The sequence below is a fragment of the Heterodontus francisci genome, chromosome 6, assembly GCF_036365525.1.
Source record: "Heterodontus francisci isolate sHetFra1 chromosome 6, sHetFra1.hap1, whole genome shotgun sequence".
In the NCBI taxonomy this organism is placed as follows: Eukaryota; Metazoa; Chordata; class Chondrichthyes; order Heterodontiformes; family Heterodontidae; genus Heterodontus; species Heterodontus francisci.
Window position 1 is genome coordinate 38,958,316 of NC_090376.1, and position 19,621 is coordinate 38,977,936.

Consider the following 19,621-nt stretch of genomic DNA (forward strand, 5'->3'; position numbering starts at 1 on the left):
GACACGATTAATCTCCACTTGGCGAGGCAGGGAATAATCAGGGATAGTCAGCATGGCTTTGTCAGGGGAAATTATGCCTAACTAACTTGATTGAATTTTTCAAGGTGGTGAATAGATGTGTAGATGAGGGTAAAGCAGTTGATGTAATCCACATGGACTTCAGTAAGGCTTTTGATCAAGGTCCCGCATGGGAGATTGGTTAAGAAGGTAAGAGCCCATGGGATCCAGGGCAATTTGGCAAATTGGATCCAAAATTGGCTTTGTGGCAGTAGGCAGAGGGTAATGGTCGAGGGTTGTTTTTGCGAGTGGAAGCCTGTGACCAGTGGTGTACCACCGGGATTGGTGCTGGGACCCTTGCTGTTTGTAGTGTACGTTAATGATTTAGATGTGAATATAGGAGGTATGATAAGTAAGTTCACAGATGACACATAAATTGGTGTTGTCGTAAATAGTGAGGAGGAAAGCCTTAGGTTACAGAATGATATAGATGGGCTGGTAAGGTGGGCGGAGCTGTGGCAAATGGAATTTAATCCTGAGAAGTATGAGGTGATGCATTTTGGGAGGACGAACAAGGCAAGAGAATATACAATGGATGGTAGGACCCTAAAAAGTACAGAGGGTCAGAGGGACCTTGGTGTACCTTGTCCACAGATCACTGAAGGCAGCAGCACAGGTAGATAAAAGGTGGTTAGGAAGGCATATGGGATACTTGCCTTTATTAGTCGAGGCACAGAATATAAGAGCAGGGAGGTTATGATGGAGCTGTATAAAATGCTAGTTAGGCGACAGCTGGAGAACTGTGTACAGTTCTGGGCACCACATTATAGGAAGGATGTGATTGCACTGGAGATGGTGCAGAGGAGATTCACCAGGATGTTGCCTGGGCTGGAGCATTTAAGCTATGAAGAGAGACTGAGAAGGCTAGGGTTGTTTTCCTTAGAACAGAGAAGGATGAGGGGGGACATGATTGAGGTATACAAAATTATGAGGGGCATTGATGGATTAGATAGGAAGAGACTTCTTCCCTTAGCAGAGGGGTCAATAACCAGGGGGCATAGATTTAAGGTAAGGGGCAGGAGGTTTAGAGGGAATTTGCAGAAAACCTTTTTCACCCAGAGGGTGGTTGGAATCTGGAATACACTGCCAGAAGGAGTGGTAGAGGCAGGAACCCTCACAACATTTAAGAAGTATTTGGATGAGCACTTGAAAGGCCATAGCATACAAGGCTATGGGCCAAATGCTGGAAAATGGGACACAAATAGTTAGGTGCTTGATGGCCAGCACAGATACAATGGGCCGAAGGGCCTGTTTCTGTGTTGTATATCTCTAGGACTCTAAACCCTGCAAAGATCCAACGTTGGAGAGCTAAAATCCCTGGTGCTGCATCTCTCCTGAGAATCTGGAAAAACCTGCCAGATTAATTCTCAACGCCGCCTGAAAAGAACTGCTTTAGAAAAAGATCCCAATGACCTGTCATCATATACTGGGGCAAAATCCTGGAACTCCTTTCTCAACAGCACTGTGGGTATACCTACCGCACATGGACTGCAGTGGTTCAAGAAGGCAGCTCATCACCACCTTCTCAAGGGCACTTAGGGATGGGCACTAAATGCTGGCCTGGCCAGCGATGCCCACATCCCATGAACAAATGAAAAAAAAACTTGGATGTCAGAACAAAAGAGATGACATCCTTCCATATCTTTTCTTTTTCTTCAAAGGTTAGCAAGTATTTGGCCAAAGTATTCTTCTGTATTTTTTTGTAACAGACCTCTGCAGAGAGAATTTTCTGTATATTTTCTTGCGTGTGTGGGGAATTTAAAAAGGGAACTTTCATGTTTCAATCTGTGTGTTAATGCTTTGCTTTGGTACTGCATAAGTCTTGTTTGATAATAAACTGATAATTTTGTTTCTTAAAGAAACGTGGATGGTGTATTTTATTCTGGGATAAAGAGTAGAGTATATGATTGACTGCATCGGTAACTGGGTATACTTTTAAACATATGTTGTGAGCTGTGGAGAAATGGAACTAGAAAAGACAGTGCACTCCTCCCACCTCAGTCATAATAGTAAATTTACAACGTTCCCCTTTGTGTGAAAAGAATTAAAATGATCTGAAAATATTTCTCTGCTAAAAGGATGGTCAACCATCCTCAGAATAATTGCCTGGAATTAACAGCACCTTACAAGTTTCTGAGCAGATAATACCCAACGGTGATGAAGTATTATTCATGAGGCAAGCGCTTTTTATTTGTCTGCAGCTGCTCCGTCCCTTGATGCAGTGAATATTTTTGATCAAGTAGACCAAATTCTTCAGTATTGCCATCAAATGGAGCTTTGTCTAGTTGAGTAAACCCTCTGTTCTGGTTACTAATGATACAACATGGCTGCCCTCTTGACTTTATTGAGGATCCTCTAAGGGAAGCACATTTTCTTTTGTTTACATACTTCAGCCACTAACATAAGTAACTAATATTTAAACCACTGTAAAGGGATTGGCAGCTCCATCTCAACCTTAAAGAAATATCATCCACTATAGAATGTTTGTTTTTTTTGAGAACCTCTTATGTCATTGGACCTGGTTGACTTACATGAAGTGTTGTCTGGCTGCATAATTAACTGGAACAAGTCTGAACTGACACTGAGCATTAGAGTGGAACATACTTAGCATACCATTTAGATTGAATAGAAAATTTAACACTATCAAATGTAGTCAGAAGGAATTGCTCCAATATATACAAAACCACTTAAAAAATTAAAGAATGGTCTAACAGTTTCCTCAGCACAGTCGGTCCTTAACAGATTTTCATTAAGTGTCCAAATGTCTGTTGCCTAGATACAGCTGGCATGAATAAATCTGTGCAATATAGTAAAGATATTCTGTGCTCCTGTCAATTATGCAATATAAAATGCTTAATAAAACCTAAATAATAAAAATTTTCTGCCCAGGATCAGTGATTAAATTTCAGATTACATGTTTACATTTACTCAATTGCAAGGGAAATGAATCCCAGGGCCAATGATGTACAAATCCTCATTACATCAGCAACTGACAGATCAAGAGCTTTCTAATTGGGTTGAGGGAGTAGGAGGAATGTCTAATGAAATTAAGAGAAGCACGAGGAGGTCTGTGTATTTGTCACATATTTTAAAACGAAATGTTCAAATTCTGCAATGACCATCATCAACATCAACAACTACAGGTGCCCGGAGCTACAAACAGAACTTTAAGACTTCAAACAACTTAAGAGCAGAGTTTGGGTATTTACTTTCTTTTTCAGAAGGTGCTTGATAAGATGTCACATTACAGACTTGCAATGAAAATTAAGGCATACATGAAAAGGGGTTGTAACCACACGCTGTTTTTTGACACACAAAGAAATTCTAATGAATACTTATGAAACAGTGCAACATAATCTCGATGCCACGTGCAAATAGTTCAGCTGCGTCAACTTATTCCCCCTGATCCCACTGCCTTCCCGCAGGCTATTAATTCAAACTGCTCTTTTAAACTGGCGAGAGGGGCAGCAAGGCTTTTACTTCAATACTCAGAACAGGCTCCGATGACATCATTGGGGCCCAAATTAACTTTATCGCAAGGCCTGCACAGGGAAGCCATATGGTTTACCACTAGGCCAACCTGGTGGCAAGAGGAAGCTGGGCCAGAAGAAGCCCAAAAAGATAGATTTACTGATTTTTATTTTTTGGTTTCCTTGAAACTCATGAGGAGCAGTGTTCCTCTGGGTACCACAGGGAAATCTTGGACTCCCCCCTGGCCCAGGGTTCCTTCCTCAACATCCTCCTTCCTTCTACTTTAGCCATGTGCCAGGGACTACTCCTGTAGGTCATTGGTGGCAGCCTCCTGCTGCCCAAATTCCAGCTTCTACCCAGTAGCCAACTAGTGCTCCCTACTGGGTTTGCCCGAGACACTGATGGGGCCTATGCACAGAAGGCCCAGTAGGATTTGTCATTGTCATCTTGGTCATTGCCAGCAGAACTTCTGCCAGAGGAAGAGGAATTGGGGCTTGTGTGGTATCAACAAAGAATCAATATTCATGAGAAAGTAAGAGTCATGGTTTCTCTTTGTCCAAGAATAAATAATTTCTTGAAATGTGATGTACAAAATTGTATAAAAATGCAAATTTAACACAAGTACCCAAACCGATCTGATACATCATTATGGCAAAGCAATTTAGAAATATCAACTGGAAGAAAAATAAGATCATTGCAAATATAACTAAAAAGTGATATTAAAATGGTGGATGTTTCACCTCAAATATCTGTGCAAATTGTGTCTCTTTGCTGGAGAATATTGCATGGATGCAATGAATAGCATGCTTGGCTTGTCGAGCAGTGCCTTTCTTGGCCTTCTGCTGCAATACTGGCAGCAAAGCACTAGGCAAGAGGAAAGCATAAAGTTAATTAAGATTTGCTTTTCATGAAAATCAGGGAAGATGAAACCGCTTTTTGCATCAGAGACAAACGTTAACACCAGTGCCAAATACCCTTTGGCACTGACCTGAGTATATTGACGGAACCCAACTCATGGAATAGCACCCTCTGCTGTCAGTAGATTTGTCCACTCAATTTCACTTGCACACAAGACAATAGGGATTGTCTTTGATTTCTTGCCAAGAAACTCATTACTAGACAGTTCTGACATCACACAAATGCAAGCAACAGTGAACCCAGTCATAGACCACTACTTTGCAACTTAACTTACATATTTTTTTTTAATATATACATTACATTTTGAAAAGTAGTTTTGATATTCTTTCCATTATCGTGTCAGTGTGCCGAGTACAGCAGGACCAGTGAAATGCAGGTGAAAAATGAAATGCTTCCAGCACTGGAATCTAAATTATATGGAATCATATGAATATAGAAAACATTTTTCCGGCAGATTAACTGGTGAACTCAACATGATATCTGTAATATTTCTTGCAGACTAGAGTACAGGAAATATGCCAAATTCGTCTTTACTGAGTTTTGTACTGTGAGTTTTTAAAATTGGTAACTAGAAGCTTTTCATTTGATTACAAGCAGTAACTTCTATTATTACATTAGAGGCTTCCCTCCCCCACCCCCAACCCCGCCACCCCCATCACGACTTTTGTCACATCTACTTTACATCACAATCAGCATCTTCTTGCATTGAAAATCAATCCAAGTGCAGAATGTTTATAATGTGAAAGAAAGCTAGATTGTAATTCACGAAAACTGGTATTTTCTTTGAAATATAATAAAAATCGAATTGCCTTGAATAAATATTTTTCTAGTAAATTACATAGAATCAGACTCTTAAAGCAAACTATTCAACCCATTGCACCCTTCCTGGCTCTTTGAAAGAGCTTTATTACATTTATTTGATATTTTATTTCTCTATATAAAGGAACTGGAACAAAACATACGATCTGATGTGAGGAAAGTCATCTTCAATTTTCTGTCCAGTATTTCGGAAGATCTGTAAAGCAGCTTCCGCCACCTTTTCATCTTCCATTTTCAAGCACTGCAGAAGGGATTCGAACGTTTCCGCAGAGTGAAAAGAGATTGAATGCGTAAATGATAATACCTAGAACAAAGAAAAGTGCAGGCTTTTAAAGTACAGAGAAATTTTCTTTTTTAAAAAAAAGGATTTTAAAAACTCTTTCTTGTAATAATTCAGGTTTCTTTCCCCTCATGAAAAGCCACTCTATAGTTAAGATATCTTATGTTGCTGGCCATTTCAACACTCTGCTCTCTCACCCACATTTTTGTCCTTGGTCTGCTATAGTGTTCCGGTGAACATCAACACAAGCTTGACAAACAGCACCTAATTTTCCGATTAGGCACTCTGCAGCCTTCCAGACTCAACATTGAGTTCAATAATTTCAGAGCACGACTGGCCATTTTCATTATTTTTTTTTAAACCATGTGCCTGCCTTGAACTTGGTTTTTCATGTTTGTGCTTTTGGACAGAGCTGTCTATTATTCTGCCATGAACACTCTCTCTGGACTAATGCTCTGTCTTTCACCACACCATTAGCACTCCCTTTGCCTTTGTCCCATGACATCTTTGTCATTTAATCTCTCTTGCCCTCTGCCCCATCACACACACCGTTCCTTTTGTTCTCTCCACCATCCCCCCCACAACCCCCACCCCTGTTTCACTTGCTCAAAACCTATTACATTTCTAACCTCTGCAGTTCTGATGAAAGGTCACAGACCTGAAATGTTAACTCTGCTTCTCTCTCCACAGATGCTGCCAGACCTGCTAAGAATTTCCAGCATCTTCTGTTTTTATTTTGGGTATCTTACATGTTTGTAGATCACCTATTGTAGACATTTTCTTAACCGTTCTTCAAATGAAGCCCAACCTTTATATATCCTTTGGAAAGTCAATCATTCCAAAATGTATAAACCACCAACAGGCAATGTCCCTTCAAGACCCGATGGCCAGAAGCACTTCTTTACAGAAAGTGCGACCAAAATGGTCTTCTGGGTAGGACACCGGAGGCAACAACTCTGGAGTCAGCTAACAGATGTTGCAATTAACAGTTTTGTAGGGTTCTACAGAAACATGTAACTAGACGACTCACTTGTTTTAATCTTCAAGCTCTTACATAAAATGAGACTTAGGTAATTTATGCAAAAACAATAAAGAACCAAAATGTGCTTTTTTACCATGCAAAGTGTATTGCACATCTACCACTATCAACATGTGCTGCTGCTAAAACTTGTCACTGAAACAAGAATGAGCAAAATAACCACACACAATGACTGAAAATGAAGTCATTCCCAACTTATCACCCAGGGTTTGAAACTGCTGTTGCGAATTGTCCGTTTGCTGCTCAGAAAAACACATTCTAATTTAAGCGTTTTACAAAAAAATGAATGCAAATAATATAAGTATTAACAAAACTTAAATCCTTCAAAAACCTTAAAAATCACTGGCTTGAACATGCATGCCTACGACTCTGAAGTGGCTTCCTAGCTCTGTTGATTTTTTTCTTAAACCTTCCTCTGGTAAATATTTGGATTTCCAAGTAGCAATTTTTCATGCAACACTTTCATGAATCAGGCTCTCCAACTGCTGATCTCACTAAAAAGGGACAGTAATCAGTAGTAACAGTAGAAATATGAACTCTGCAAATTTAAAGTCCTTACCCAGCAGCATTTGCTGATAGGAGAGGATTGCTGGTGCATTCCAATCCAACTGATTAAAATGATAGTCTTGAAACAAGTACGCATGATCAGCTTTCAAAGTGGGGACTTTCGTGGATGCAAGAGATATTGACAACACAAACTGCATAGAAACCAAGCATACTGCCAAAGTTTAGAGGATCTTTTGACATGGTACCAGTCTGCTGCCAAAAACAATAGCAGAATTTTGATGGTCATATAGGTGGCGCAGTGGCTAGCACCACAGCCTCACAGCTCCAATGACCCAGGTTCCATTCTGGGTACTGCCTGTGTGGAGTTTGCAAGTTCTCCCTGTGACCGTGTGGGTTTCCACCAGGTGCTCCGGTTTCCTCCCACAGCCAAAGACCTGCAGGTTGATAGGTAAATTGGCCATTGTAAATTGCCCCTAGTGTAGGTAGGTGGTAGGAGAATTGTGGGGATGTGGTAGGGAATATGGGATTAATGTAGGATTATTATAAATGGGTGGTTGATGGTCGGCACAGACTTGGTGGGCCGAAGGGCCTGTTTCAGTGCTGTATCTCTAAATAAATAAGTCTTCTGAAAGAAGTAACTAGCCTTTTCATTGAAGCAGGGCTTTGAGTCATTATCAATATTAGCTATCTGAATGAGATGTGGGACGGCACAATATATGTTAAGTTTATTTATATGCTTTTGTACAATCTGAGGCCAAGTCTGTGTTAAGTGCTATTGTTGCCAATCTGACTAGAATTGCCATTGAGTTCCTTAAAATCATCCAGCCATCTTGGTTTTCCTCCAGATCTTTGGATTTTCATTTCTTCCTGCATGACTACCTAGGCATCCTTTAGCTCTGACCAAAGTACTGGAGTTTCATTTTACCCGAGCAAGCATTATTCTCAGTTCTGAGGTTCTCAATGGGGCAGATATATACACACATCACCAAATCATTTTTCACTTAGAATCTGCTGATAAGACCAGAAATAAACCTGGTTTTACAGAAGCAGTAAAAATTGTTATAAGAAACCAAAATTATGCTGAAATAGCAAAAGCAACAAATAAAGATAATTTTATGTCCAATTACAATCAGTAACTTTTAGTTCTGGTGGTTCAGACGTTTACCTTAAGCAATTCAAGGCCTGCTCGGATTGCTTCATCAGTCGGCACACCCTCCTCTTCATCATCAGCTGTACCATCAATGGATTTATTAATCTGCTTAATTAACGCACTGTTAAAAAGATAGATAAATGTAGATAAGTACATTTATTTTTTTAAAAATTGACAAATCATTTGCAATAACGTCGCAAAAAGGTGAAAACATAGAAAATTTGTAAAACTGCAAACTCAAGCATAATGTACATAATGGCAAAGATGGTAAGGGAACCTTACTGCAAGCTGAACATCTATTTTCCATTGAAACCACTTTCTTCTTCAGAATTAACAGAAAAAAAAACAGCCAGAAGTAAAAATTCCAGCTGAGGGGTTGTGCCAGTGGAAATGCAGCATGGCTGGACTCCTGTCCATCAGACAACCCAAGCGGTGACCAGACCACAAATCTAAAAATGGGGTAATTTGCATGCAAGAGGTGGGCACCCAAACCATTCATACTACTACTGGGAAGTGCAGCGGATTTTCTGATTAGTGCATCAGTTTATCCAATGTAGCCACAAATTAAAATTTAACTTCTGTGTTGATACTCAGAACCATAGAAAAGTTACGGCACAGAAAGAGGCCATTTAGCCCATTACGTTTGCACCGGCTGAAAAAAAAACTATCTGCCGTTATCTAATCCCACCTTCCAGCATCTGGTCCAGGGCCTTGCAGTTACAGCACTTCAGGTGCATGTCCAGGTACCTTTTAAATGAGTTTAGGATTCTGCCTCCACCACCGATCTGGGCAGTGAATTCCAGACACCCACTACCTTCTGGGTGAAAAAAAAGTTTTTTCTTATGTCCCCTCTAATCCTTCTACCAATCATCTTAAATCTGTGCCCCCTGGTAAATGACCTCTCCGCTAGGGGAAACAGGCCCTTCCTGTCTACTCTATCAAGACCCCTTATCATTTTGTACACCTCAATTAAGTCACCCCTCGGCCTCCTCGGTTCGAAGGAAAATAACCCTAGCCTATCCAATCTTTTCTCACAGCTGCAACTTTCAAGCCCTGGCAACATTCTTGTAAATTTCTTCTGTACTCTCTCCAGAGCAATTATGCCCTTCCTGTAAAGTCGTGACCAGAACTGTACGCAATACTCCAACTGTGGCCTAACCAGCATTTTATACAGTTTCAGCATTACATCCCCGCTTTTGTATTCTATACCTTGGCCAATATAGGAAAACATTCCATATGCCTTCTTTACCACTTTATCTACTTGTCCTGCCACCTTCAGGGACCTGTGGACGTGCACTCCAAGGTCTCTCACTCCCTCTACCCCACCCAATATCCTCCCGTTTATTATGTATCCCCTTGCTTTGTTTGTCCTACCCAAATGCATACTTGTCCATTTGCCCCTTTTCTAAAGGCAATTCAGAGGCCAACTGCTTTTGAAACTGGCATCATGGGCCCCACTAAGTATTCTGCAAGTGCCATAAAAGTTTGCTGTATACGGAGTGGAACTGGCAGAATTTCCAGGGGATGCTGTCAGTACTGCCTCTAACTGCAACTGTACAACAGGGGTATAGGGGTAGGTGGAAGAAGTGCCCACGTTGCTAGAATTAGAAAGGAGGTGATAAGCCAGGAGAATTGGACACTAGTTCAGATTTCTTTCGCCTTGTCCAGACTGTGCCATCATAAAGCCCTAAGTTTTCAGGATTTGACACACAATACTTCAATGAGCTTCAGATGATCAACTATAAACTAAATGATGTAATTTAAACAAGGATGCAAGAAGAGAAAATCAGGGTGTATGTACACAAACCTTCTAAGGTGCTAGGGCAAGTTGAGAAGGCAGTTAGAAAGCATATGGGATTCTTCACTCTAATAGAAGCATAGAATACAAAAGTAAGGGAGGTATGCTAAATCATTATTACCCAGCGATTAGGCCTCTGCTGGAGTAGTGTGTTGAATTCTGGGTACTACACTAACTGAATTGTTTGATTAAAGAGCTGGTGGGGGAACCAGCCTCTTTCAGTGCTATATCATTCTATGAACTAAGAAACTAACTTTTTGCTTGCAAATTAACAACAGGTTATGGTCATTTAAATATGCTTACCAAGTTACAGATAGAAATACAGAACATTTATGTAAGTTTTCATTGTTTTGGATGTTAAAGTAATTTGAGATTTTCACTTCAAAAAAAACTTTTAGGAGTTAACAAAAGGCCATTTAGCCCATCAAGTGACTTTAGAAACTTATGTAACAGCTGTAGATAAGAAATTCTGCTAGTGTTGATGCACGGGTGGACCTTCTGTTTGGAGTGATGCAGCTTCTTTGGTTTGAGTCGAACCATGCTGCACACCAGGGAGTGGTTGGTGTCACAGTCCGCACTGTGGAAGCTGCGTGTGAGTTGAACGCTGTTTAAAGAGGCTCGCCTTATGACGATGAGGTCCAGCTGGTGCCAACGACGTGATCTTGGGTGCCTCAAAGAAACCTGGTGACAGGGTTTAGTATGAAAGAACGAGTTGGTGATGCAGAAGTTATGATAGGTACACAACTCAAGCAGTCTCTGTCCATTCTCATTCATCCTTCCAATGTCATAACGCCCAAGGCAGGAGGGCCACGAGTCATGGTCGGTCCCAACCCTGGCATTAAAAGTCCCCCAGCAGGAACAGATGTTCAGTATTGGGAATGCTACTAATGATATTATGGAGTTCCTCATAGAACTGGTCTTTAGCTTCAGGTGGGGAGCAGAGTGCTGGAGCATAGATGCTGAGTAGGTGGCAAACGTGTGAAGCAGAATGCAGATTGGTTTCGATCTCACTTTGAAGAGCTGAAACCTGTCATAGCCGCTAAGCGCATTGCACTGTTGAACTACAAGAAAGCCCCCAACAAGTTAACATCCGTACCACTTAGAGCAGCCAGAAGCGCTGCACAAACAGCCAGGCACTGCGCAAATGACTACTAGCAACACCTATGTAGTCATATTCAGCTTGCCTCCAACACCGGAAACATCAGAGGAATGTATGATGGCATTAAGAGCGCTTTTGGGCCAACCATCAAGAAGATCACTCCCCTCAAATCTAAATCAGGGGACACAATCACTGACCAACGCAAGCAAATGGACCGCTGGGTGGAGCACTACCTAGAACTGTACTCTAGGGAAAATGTCATCACTAAGACCGCCCTCAGTGCAGCCCAGTCTCTGCCAGTCATGGATGAGATGGACGTACAGCCAACAAAATCGGAACTCAGTGATGCCATTGATTCTCTAGCCAGTGGAAAAGCCCCTGGGAAGGACGGCATTACCCCTGAAATAATCAAGAGTGCCAAGCCTGCTATACTTTCAGCACTCTACGAACTGCTGTGCCTCTGCTGGGACGAGAGAGCAGTACCACAGGACATGCGCAACGCCAATATCATCACCTTCTATAAGAACAAGGACGACCGCGGTGACTGCAACAACTACCGTGGAATCTCCCTGCTCAGCATAGTGGGGAAAGTCTTTGCTCGAGTCACTTTAAGCAGGCTCCAGAAGCTGGCTGAGCATGTCTACCCTGAGGCACAGTGTGGCTTTCGAGCAGAGATCCACCATTGACATGCTGTTCTCCCTTCGCCAGCTACAAGAGAAATGCCACGAACAACAGATGCCCCTCTACGGTGCTTTCATTGATCTCACCAAAGCCTTTGACCTAGTCAGCAGACGTGGTCTCTTCAGACTAGTAGAAAAGATCGGATGTCCACCAAAGCTACTAAGTATTATCACCTCATTCCATGACAATATGAAAGGCACAGTTCAGCCTCATCAAACCCCCGTCTTATCCTGAGTGGCGTGAAACAGGGCTGTGTTCTCACACCCACACTGTTTGGGATCTTCTTCTCCCTACTGCTCTCACACGCGTTCAAGTCTCAGAAGAAGGAATTATCCTCCACACAAGATCAGGTGGCAGGATGTTCAACCTTGCCCGTCTTAGAGTGAAGACCGAAGTACGGAAAGTCCTCATCAAGGAACTCCTCTTTGCTGACGATGCTGCATTAACATCCAACACTGAAGAGTGTCTGGAGAGACTCATCGATAGGATTGCAGCTGCCTGCAACGAATTTGGCCTAACCATCAGCCTTATGAAAACGAACATCATGGGACAGGACATCAGAAATGCTCCATCCATCAATACAAGCGACCAGGCTCTGGAAGTGGTTCAAGAGTTCACCTACCTAGGCTCAACTTTCACCAGTAACCGGTCTCTAGATGCAGAAATCAACAAGCGCATGGGAAAGGCTTCCACTGCTATGTCCAGATGAGCCAAGAGAGCGTGGGAAAATGGCGCACCGACACTGAACACAAAAGTCCGAGTGTTTCAAGCCTGTGTCCTCAGTACCTTGCTCTACGGCAGCGAGGCCTGGACAGCGTATGTCAGCCAAGAGCGACGTCTCAATTCATTCCACCTTCACTGCCTCCGGAGAATCCTTGGCATCAGGTGGCAGGACCATATCTCCAACACAGAAGTCCTCGAGGCGGCCAACATCCCCAGCATATACACCCTATTGAACCAGCGGCACTAGAGATGGACTGGCCATGTGAGCCGCATGGAAGATGGCAGGATCCCCAAGGACACATTGGACAGCGCGCTCGTCACTGGTATCAGACCCACCAGCCGTCCATGTCTCCTCTTTAAAGACGTCTGCAAACGCGACATGAAGTTCTGTGAAATTGACCACAAGCCGTGGGAGTCAGTTGCCAGTGATCGCCAGAGCTGGGGGGCAGCCATAAAGGCGGGGCTAAGGTGTGGCGAGTCGAAGAGACTTAGCTGTTGGCAGGGGAAAAAAAGACAGAAGCGCAAGGGGAGAGCCAACTGTGTAACAGCCCCGACAACCAATTTTATCTGCAGCACCTGTGGAACAGTCTGTCACTTTCGAATTGGCCTTTATAGCCACTCCAGGCGCTGCTTCACAAACCATTGACCACCTCCAGGCGCTTACCCATTGTCTCTCGAGACAAGGAGGCCAAAGAGAGAGAAGAGAGAGAGAGATTTAGCCCATCAAGCACAGAATCTCTGCACAAATTATATCAGCATTGATTTCCTTCCCATAACACCTACTGGATCCCCTACTTTCAGAAACTTGAATTTTCTTCTGCTGAAAAATCAGTGTGCAATATCTTTATAATCCTAAAATCCATTTCACAAGAGATATTTCTGTTAAAGACCATTTTGCAAAGGAATGAGCAAAGCAAATAAGTTAGTGATGTCATTAAACACTTTTTTTTTTAAAAAGAGTAAAATCACAGACACTTGGAAAAAACTAACAAAATGATTTTTGTAAAGATCTGCTGATATGTTCAATTGAATGTCAGGTATCGGCAAACTAGGCCATTCTCAAGCCCTTCCCAGTGATTTACACAAAAGCATTAGTCAATGCCGAGTGCAGATCAGCTATCTGCCTTCCTTCTAAATCAGGGAATGGTTTCTATGTGGCAAGGAGTAGAAGAGGAGGTGAAACAAAAACTGAGTGTCTTTATGTTACAAGTAGGTCCTTTGGGAAGTGGATGGTGCAGTGCATTAGCAGAAATTTGTTACCTTCAGCAAGTTCTATAGGTGAAAAGCACTTTCTATTCTCTTATGACTCACAGTTTTAAGCAATCTCAAAACAGCTCTCACTAGGCACAAAATTATATAAATTAGAACTGGTACTAAACTGGCAATTGTGCTCAAATCACAACAAAGGAAACAGAAACATTACTCTTAGGTACACAGAGATAGTGGTGGGGTGTTTAAGTCTTATTGTTCCAGGAGAACCCCGAGCAGAAAACTTCTCCTCCCTCTATAACCACCTCCCCACTGCCAGTAAGTGAATTTTACAAACATGTCTGACAGGTGCAGTGTGCCCTGGAAATTTTGTATTGCATATTGGCATGAGATCCACCACCAGCAATAATACTAAAAGAGACATTTGATCTAATTAAGCTGCAATTGTACATCAACTCAAGGTTAAAAGCTTTTCATACTATTCCGCTTATGAAAAGAATTCAAAGGCAGGCTCTTCTTTAAGGTTAAGAATACAGTAGAGAACCAAGCTGGAATGTAAAAAGTATGGTAGAGATTAGAGAGAATAAAGGAGCAAAGACAGAGTATGAGAATAGGTTAACGACTAACACAAAAGGGAGCCCAAAAAAGTCTTTATCACATAAATGGTAAAAGACTAGTCAAAGGAAGGGTGGGGCAAATAGGCACCAAAACAAATTTTCTGCGGAGGCGGCAAGTATAGCCCAGGTACCAAATGAGTACTTTGCATCCATCTTCATTAGACAAGCAGATGCTGCCAATGTAGCAGTAAAGGAGAAGGCAGTAGCAGTACTGGATAGAATAAAAATAGATAAAGAGAATATACTTAAAAAGGCTAGCAAGTCCTCGAAGTAGAAAAAGTCATCCATTCCAGATGGATACTTCCTAGGTTATTGAGGGAAGTAAGGGTGGAAATTGTGGAGGTGGTGGCCACAATCTTTCAGGCCTCCTTGGATGTGGGGGTGGTGCAAAGGACTGGAGGATTGCAAATTTTACACCCTTCTTTAAAAAAGGGATAAACCTGGCACCTATAGGCCAGTCAGCCTAATCTCACTGGTGGAAAACATTGAGACAATTATTGCAGTCAAGATTAATTGGCAGAGGAAACGTATGGGCTAATAAACGAACAAGTCAGCACCGATTTATTAAAAGGTAAGTCATGTTCTACTAACTTTACCAAGTTCTTCGATGAAGGAATGGAGAGGATTGCCGAGGGCCATACAGCTGATGCGTATATGGACTTCCAAAAGGCGTTTGAGAAAGTATTAAATAGACTTGTTAGCAAAATCGCAGCCCAAGGGATTAAAAGAGGCAGCGGCAGCAACATGTATTTATATAATCGCTTTAATGTACTAAAATGCCCCAAGGCACTTCACAAACATTACAAAGCAAAATTAGACACTGATCCACATAAGGTGATATTAGGGCAGATGGTTAAATAGGTGGGTTTTAAGGAATGTCTTAAAAGGACGAAAGGGAAGTAGAGAGGTTTGAGGAAGGAATTTCAAAGCTTGGGGCCTAGGCAGCAGTAGGCACAGCCACAAATGGTGCAGCAATTAAAAATCAGGAATCCTCATGAGGTCAAGATCATGGACACAAAATTGGTAAAGCTGAGAGTAGTGTGAAGAGTTTTTTTCCAGACTGGAGAAAAGTGTGCAGTGGTGTTTCCTTGGGGTCAGTATTAGGACCACTGCTCTTTTTGATGTATATTCATGACCTGGACTTGAGCACAGAGGGCATAATTTCAAAGTTTGTAGATGACTCAAAACTCAAATGTAGTAAACAATGGGGAGGATGTTGGTCTGATTAGTAAGTTTGCGGATGACACAAAGGTTGGTGGAGTTGCGGATAGTGATGAGGATTGTCAGAGGATACAGCAGGATATAGATCGGTTGGAGACTTGGGCGGAGAAATGGCAGATGGAGTTTAATCCAAACAAATGAGGTAATGCATTTTGGAAGATCTAATGCAGGTGGGAAGTATACAGTAAACGGCAGAACCCTTAGGAGTATTGACAGGCAGAGAGATCTGGGCGTACAGGTCCACAGGTCACTGAAAGTGGCAAAGCAGGTGGATAAGGTAGTCAAGAAGGCATACGGCATGCTTGCCTTCATCGGTCAGGGCATAGAGTATAAAAATTGGCAAGTCATGCTACAGCTGTACAGAACTTTAGTTAAGCCACACTTAGAATATTGCATGCAATTCTGGTCGCCACACTACCAGAAGGACGTGGAGGCTTTGGAGAGGGTACAGAAGAGGTTTACCAGGATGTTGCCTGGTCTGGAGGGCATTAGCTATATGGAGAGGTTGGATAAACTCGGATTGTTTTCACTGGAACGACGGAGGTGGAGGGGTGACATAATAGAGGTTTACAAAGTTATGAGCCGCATGGACAGAGTGGATAGTCAGAAGCTTTTTCCCAGGGTGGAAGAGTCAGTTACTAGGGGACATAGGTTTACGGTGAGAGGGGCAAAGTTTAGAGGGGATGTGCGAGGCAAGTTCTTTACACAGAGGGTGGTGAGTGCCTGGAACTTGCTGCCGGGGAAGGTGGTGGAAGCAGGTACCATAGAGACGTTTAAGAGACGTCTTGACAAATATATGAATAGGATGGGAGTAGAGGGATACGGTCCCTGGAGATGCAGAAGGCTTTAGTTGAGGCAGGCATCAAGATCGGCGCAGGCTTGGAGGGCCGAATGGCCTGTTCCTGTGCTGGACTGTTCTTTGATAGTAACAGACTTCAGGGAGGACATAAGACAGACTGGTAAAACGGGCAGACATAAGCAAATAAAATTTAATGCTGTTAAGTGATTATTTTGGTAGGAAGAATGAGGAGGCAATATGAACTAAAATGGTACAATTTTTGAGGGGTGCAGGAACAGAGACCTGGGGATGAGCGTACACAAATCTTTTGATGGTGGCAGGACAAGTTGAGAAGGCTGTTGAAAAAAAAAATATGGGATCCTTGGCTTTATTAATAGAACAGGGTACAAGATGATATTAGAGGTCGATAACCAAAGGAAACAGATTTAAGGCAATTGGCAAAAGAATCAGGCAACATAAGGAAACACACAGCAAGTTGTGAGCTGGAATGTGCTGCCTGAAAGGATAATGGAAGCAGATTCAATAGTGAAATACAATTATGTATCCAATTATCTTTTGAAAGAAAAATTTACAGGGCTATGGGGAAAGAGCAGGGTAGTGGGATGAATTGGATGCTACTATCAAAGAGCTGGCAGAGTCACAATGGGCCAAATGGTCTCCTTCTGTATTGTGTGTTTGTCTTTTGCCAAATTTATAAATTGCAGGTTAGCTTGACATGGGTGACTGGAAATTAAACCAAGAAGTCTCAACGCCTATGGCACAGGAGTCAGGAAGATTTGTTCAGTCGTCAATCAGCTTTTAAGATACTGCAGAAGCATTTTTTCCCTTCACTAATGCAAATTTACACAGCATTACAAAGAATATGCAGCATAAAAAAAAGCCAATTGGTCCAAAAATTCATGCCGGCATTTTTGCTCCAGTCAAGTCTGCTCCCATCCTTCCACATCTATCAGCAAAATCCTCCATTTCCTTCCCTCTCATATACATATTTAGCTTCCCATTAAATAAATGCATCTATACTGTTGTCTCAAATACTGCCTGTGACAGTGCGTTCCACATTGTTACGACCAGCTGAGAAAGATGTCTGGGGGTTCCCCTTCTGTCTTCACCTGGTCTTACTGTACCAGGATTTAATTTTAAACACTGTTTTGAGCTCCCCCTTGGTGAATCCTTGTTCACTGCTTTCCAATTATAAGGCAAAGAAATGAGCACAAACAGGCTTTCTTAGGTTTAAAAGAAAAGTGAAATTTATTAAAACTTAAACTAAAAACTCTAATTCAGTTAACACCTACGGATACACGCCAAACCCCACGCTAGCATGCATATGCGATACACACATGCAGATACACACATGCAAGCAGAGACAGAAAAAAGAAAAGAAAAGATAAAGTGGAACAGTTTGAGGCAATCTCTTAGGAGGGGTTTCTGTTACTATGCTTCGAGTTCGCTGTAGACGTTGATTGAAGATATGGTCTTGCTTTTTGTTGGGGCTCAGTATTCTTCTTAAACCAATCACTGTAGGAGATTTTTCTCTCTCGAGGTTCATGCGTTTTCCCTGGTTTTCAGTTCCGTGAGAAAGAGTTGAGAGCAGACAGGAGAGAGAGGTCTTCTCAGCCCAGGAGCAAACAGCTTTCTGTCCTCAAATACGGTTTCTCCAATTTAAAACTCCCCTAGTTGGCCAGCAGGTGGTCACGTGACCAACTGGTTTGACCAGTCTCTTCTGTGTATTTGGCCATCTTAGCAGTCAACCTGGAATGCTAGCTCCTCCACCTTCAATGTCTGGTAATCAAAAGTTCATTGTGGATTGAATGGGTCAGGGAAGGGTCCTTTGTCCCTTTGAAGCACTGTCCATAAAATATGCAAATGTCTTTCCAGTCACGGGTCTGGTGCTTTTCTTTTTAAAAGCCAGTTCTTTCTTCACTCCAGTAACAGTTTAAAATCAATATTCATGTGGCGAAATTAATATGCCTCATTCCTGGCAGGTGGGGGCCTGCCTGACATCTCCACACCCAGGGCAATGAAATGAGATTTGAAAAAGACAGCATATTTCACTCAAACCTTTTAATGAAATGCAAGATACAGAAAGAAAAACATGCATTTCTCTCATTCATTCATGAATCCTAAAGCTTATTAAAATGGTTTTTTCTGGGTGCCAGCGCTGCTTTAATTTCCCCTTTTTGGCATCCCTGTAACTATGTGGTTCTTTGGGGAAGCTTTTCTTCAGTTTGCCATTGCCATAACTGCCTAGGGTTTTTCTTCCTACTGAGGTAATATTTTTCTCAGGAGTGTTAGTAGTGGGCGGGTCTATCCTGGACTCTCCGTGCTTTGCTCAGTCATGCAAAGGCTTTTGACTTCAGGGGATGGGTGGTTCCTTTTCCTCTGGCTGTGGGGGAGGATTCTTTGTTAATCTCCCCTTTGCTTTCTGGGACATTCCTGCCTGCAGATATTTGTGCAGACCCGACTGCACTCTCCTATGGCACTTCGACTAGGTGAAGCATCACCCTCATGGTTTCTGTGCCCCCTAGAGGTCTTCCTTTGCCTCTGCAGGTTCCTGTAAACACTTAGCAACTCTGGTGGGGTGCTTCTGGAGTCTGCATTTACATAGGAAGCTGTGGGGTCTAACTTTCAAATTTTTGGGGGTTGGCTGACCGGATAGCAGGGGGTTCCTCCCGGACATCCATTAACCTGCCCTCTTGGTCACTTTTTTTCCCCTTCCCTGTCTAATCTTTTGCCAGCCATGTGCCTGCCTGCCCCCTTTTATTCTCAGTGGGAGTCCCTTACAGTTCACCAGCCCTCTGCTGGAGGGTCCTCCAAACACTGGTACAGGACTCAGGGGTGCAGGTTTCACTGTAGGTTCTGTTGAGGGGAAACCCCGGCACATGTGGCAACTCTTGCAGTACTCCAACACATCTTTGAGGAGTTTTGGCCAGTCAAACTGCTGTCTTATGCGGTCTTTGGTCTTTTGTATACCAGCATGTACAGCCAATGTAGTCTCGTGGGCCCTTATTAATATTTCTCTCTGGTACCTCTGTGGTACCAGTAACTGGTGAACTACTGTCCACTCCTTGCTCTCGGGTCGGTGAGGAGAACTCCATTTCCTTGTCAGTACCTCATATTTAAAATAGTAGCAATCCGGGACTCCCTTTGCTTCACTTTCAGACTGGGAAGCCTGTGCTAACTCTCACAATACTGAGTTGGCTCGCTGAGCCCCAGCTAGGGAAAATCCATTTAAT

The 19,621-nt window shown here is 42.5% G+C and overlaps 1 protein-coding gene across 3 annotated transcripts in view; it reads right to left on the reverse strand.

Moving 5' to 3' along the window:
- pds5b (PDS5 cohesin associated factor B) overlaps window positions 1-19,621 on the reverse strand; it is a 261,787-nt gene that overhangs the window by 73,263 nt on the left and 168,903 nt on the right. For all 3 annotated transcript variants that reach the window (XM_068033499.1, XM_068033498.1, XM_068033500.1), the window contains exons 18-20: window positions 8,257-8,362; window positions 5,409-5,569; window positions 4,269-4,392 (exon numbers count right to left, since the gene is read on the reverse strand). In XM_068033499.1, coding sequence (XP_067889600.1) covers window positions 4,269-4,392; window positions 5,409-5,569; window positions 8,257-8,362 — 391 coding nt within the window. The remainder of the gene's footprint in view (window positions 1-4,268; window positions 4,393-5,408; window positions 5,570-8,256; window positions 8,363-19,621) is intronic.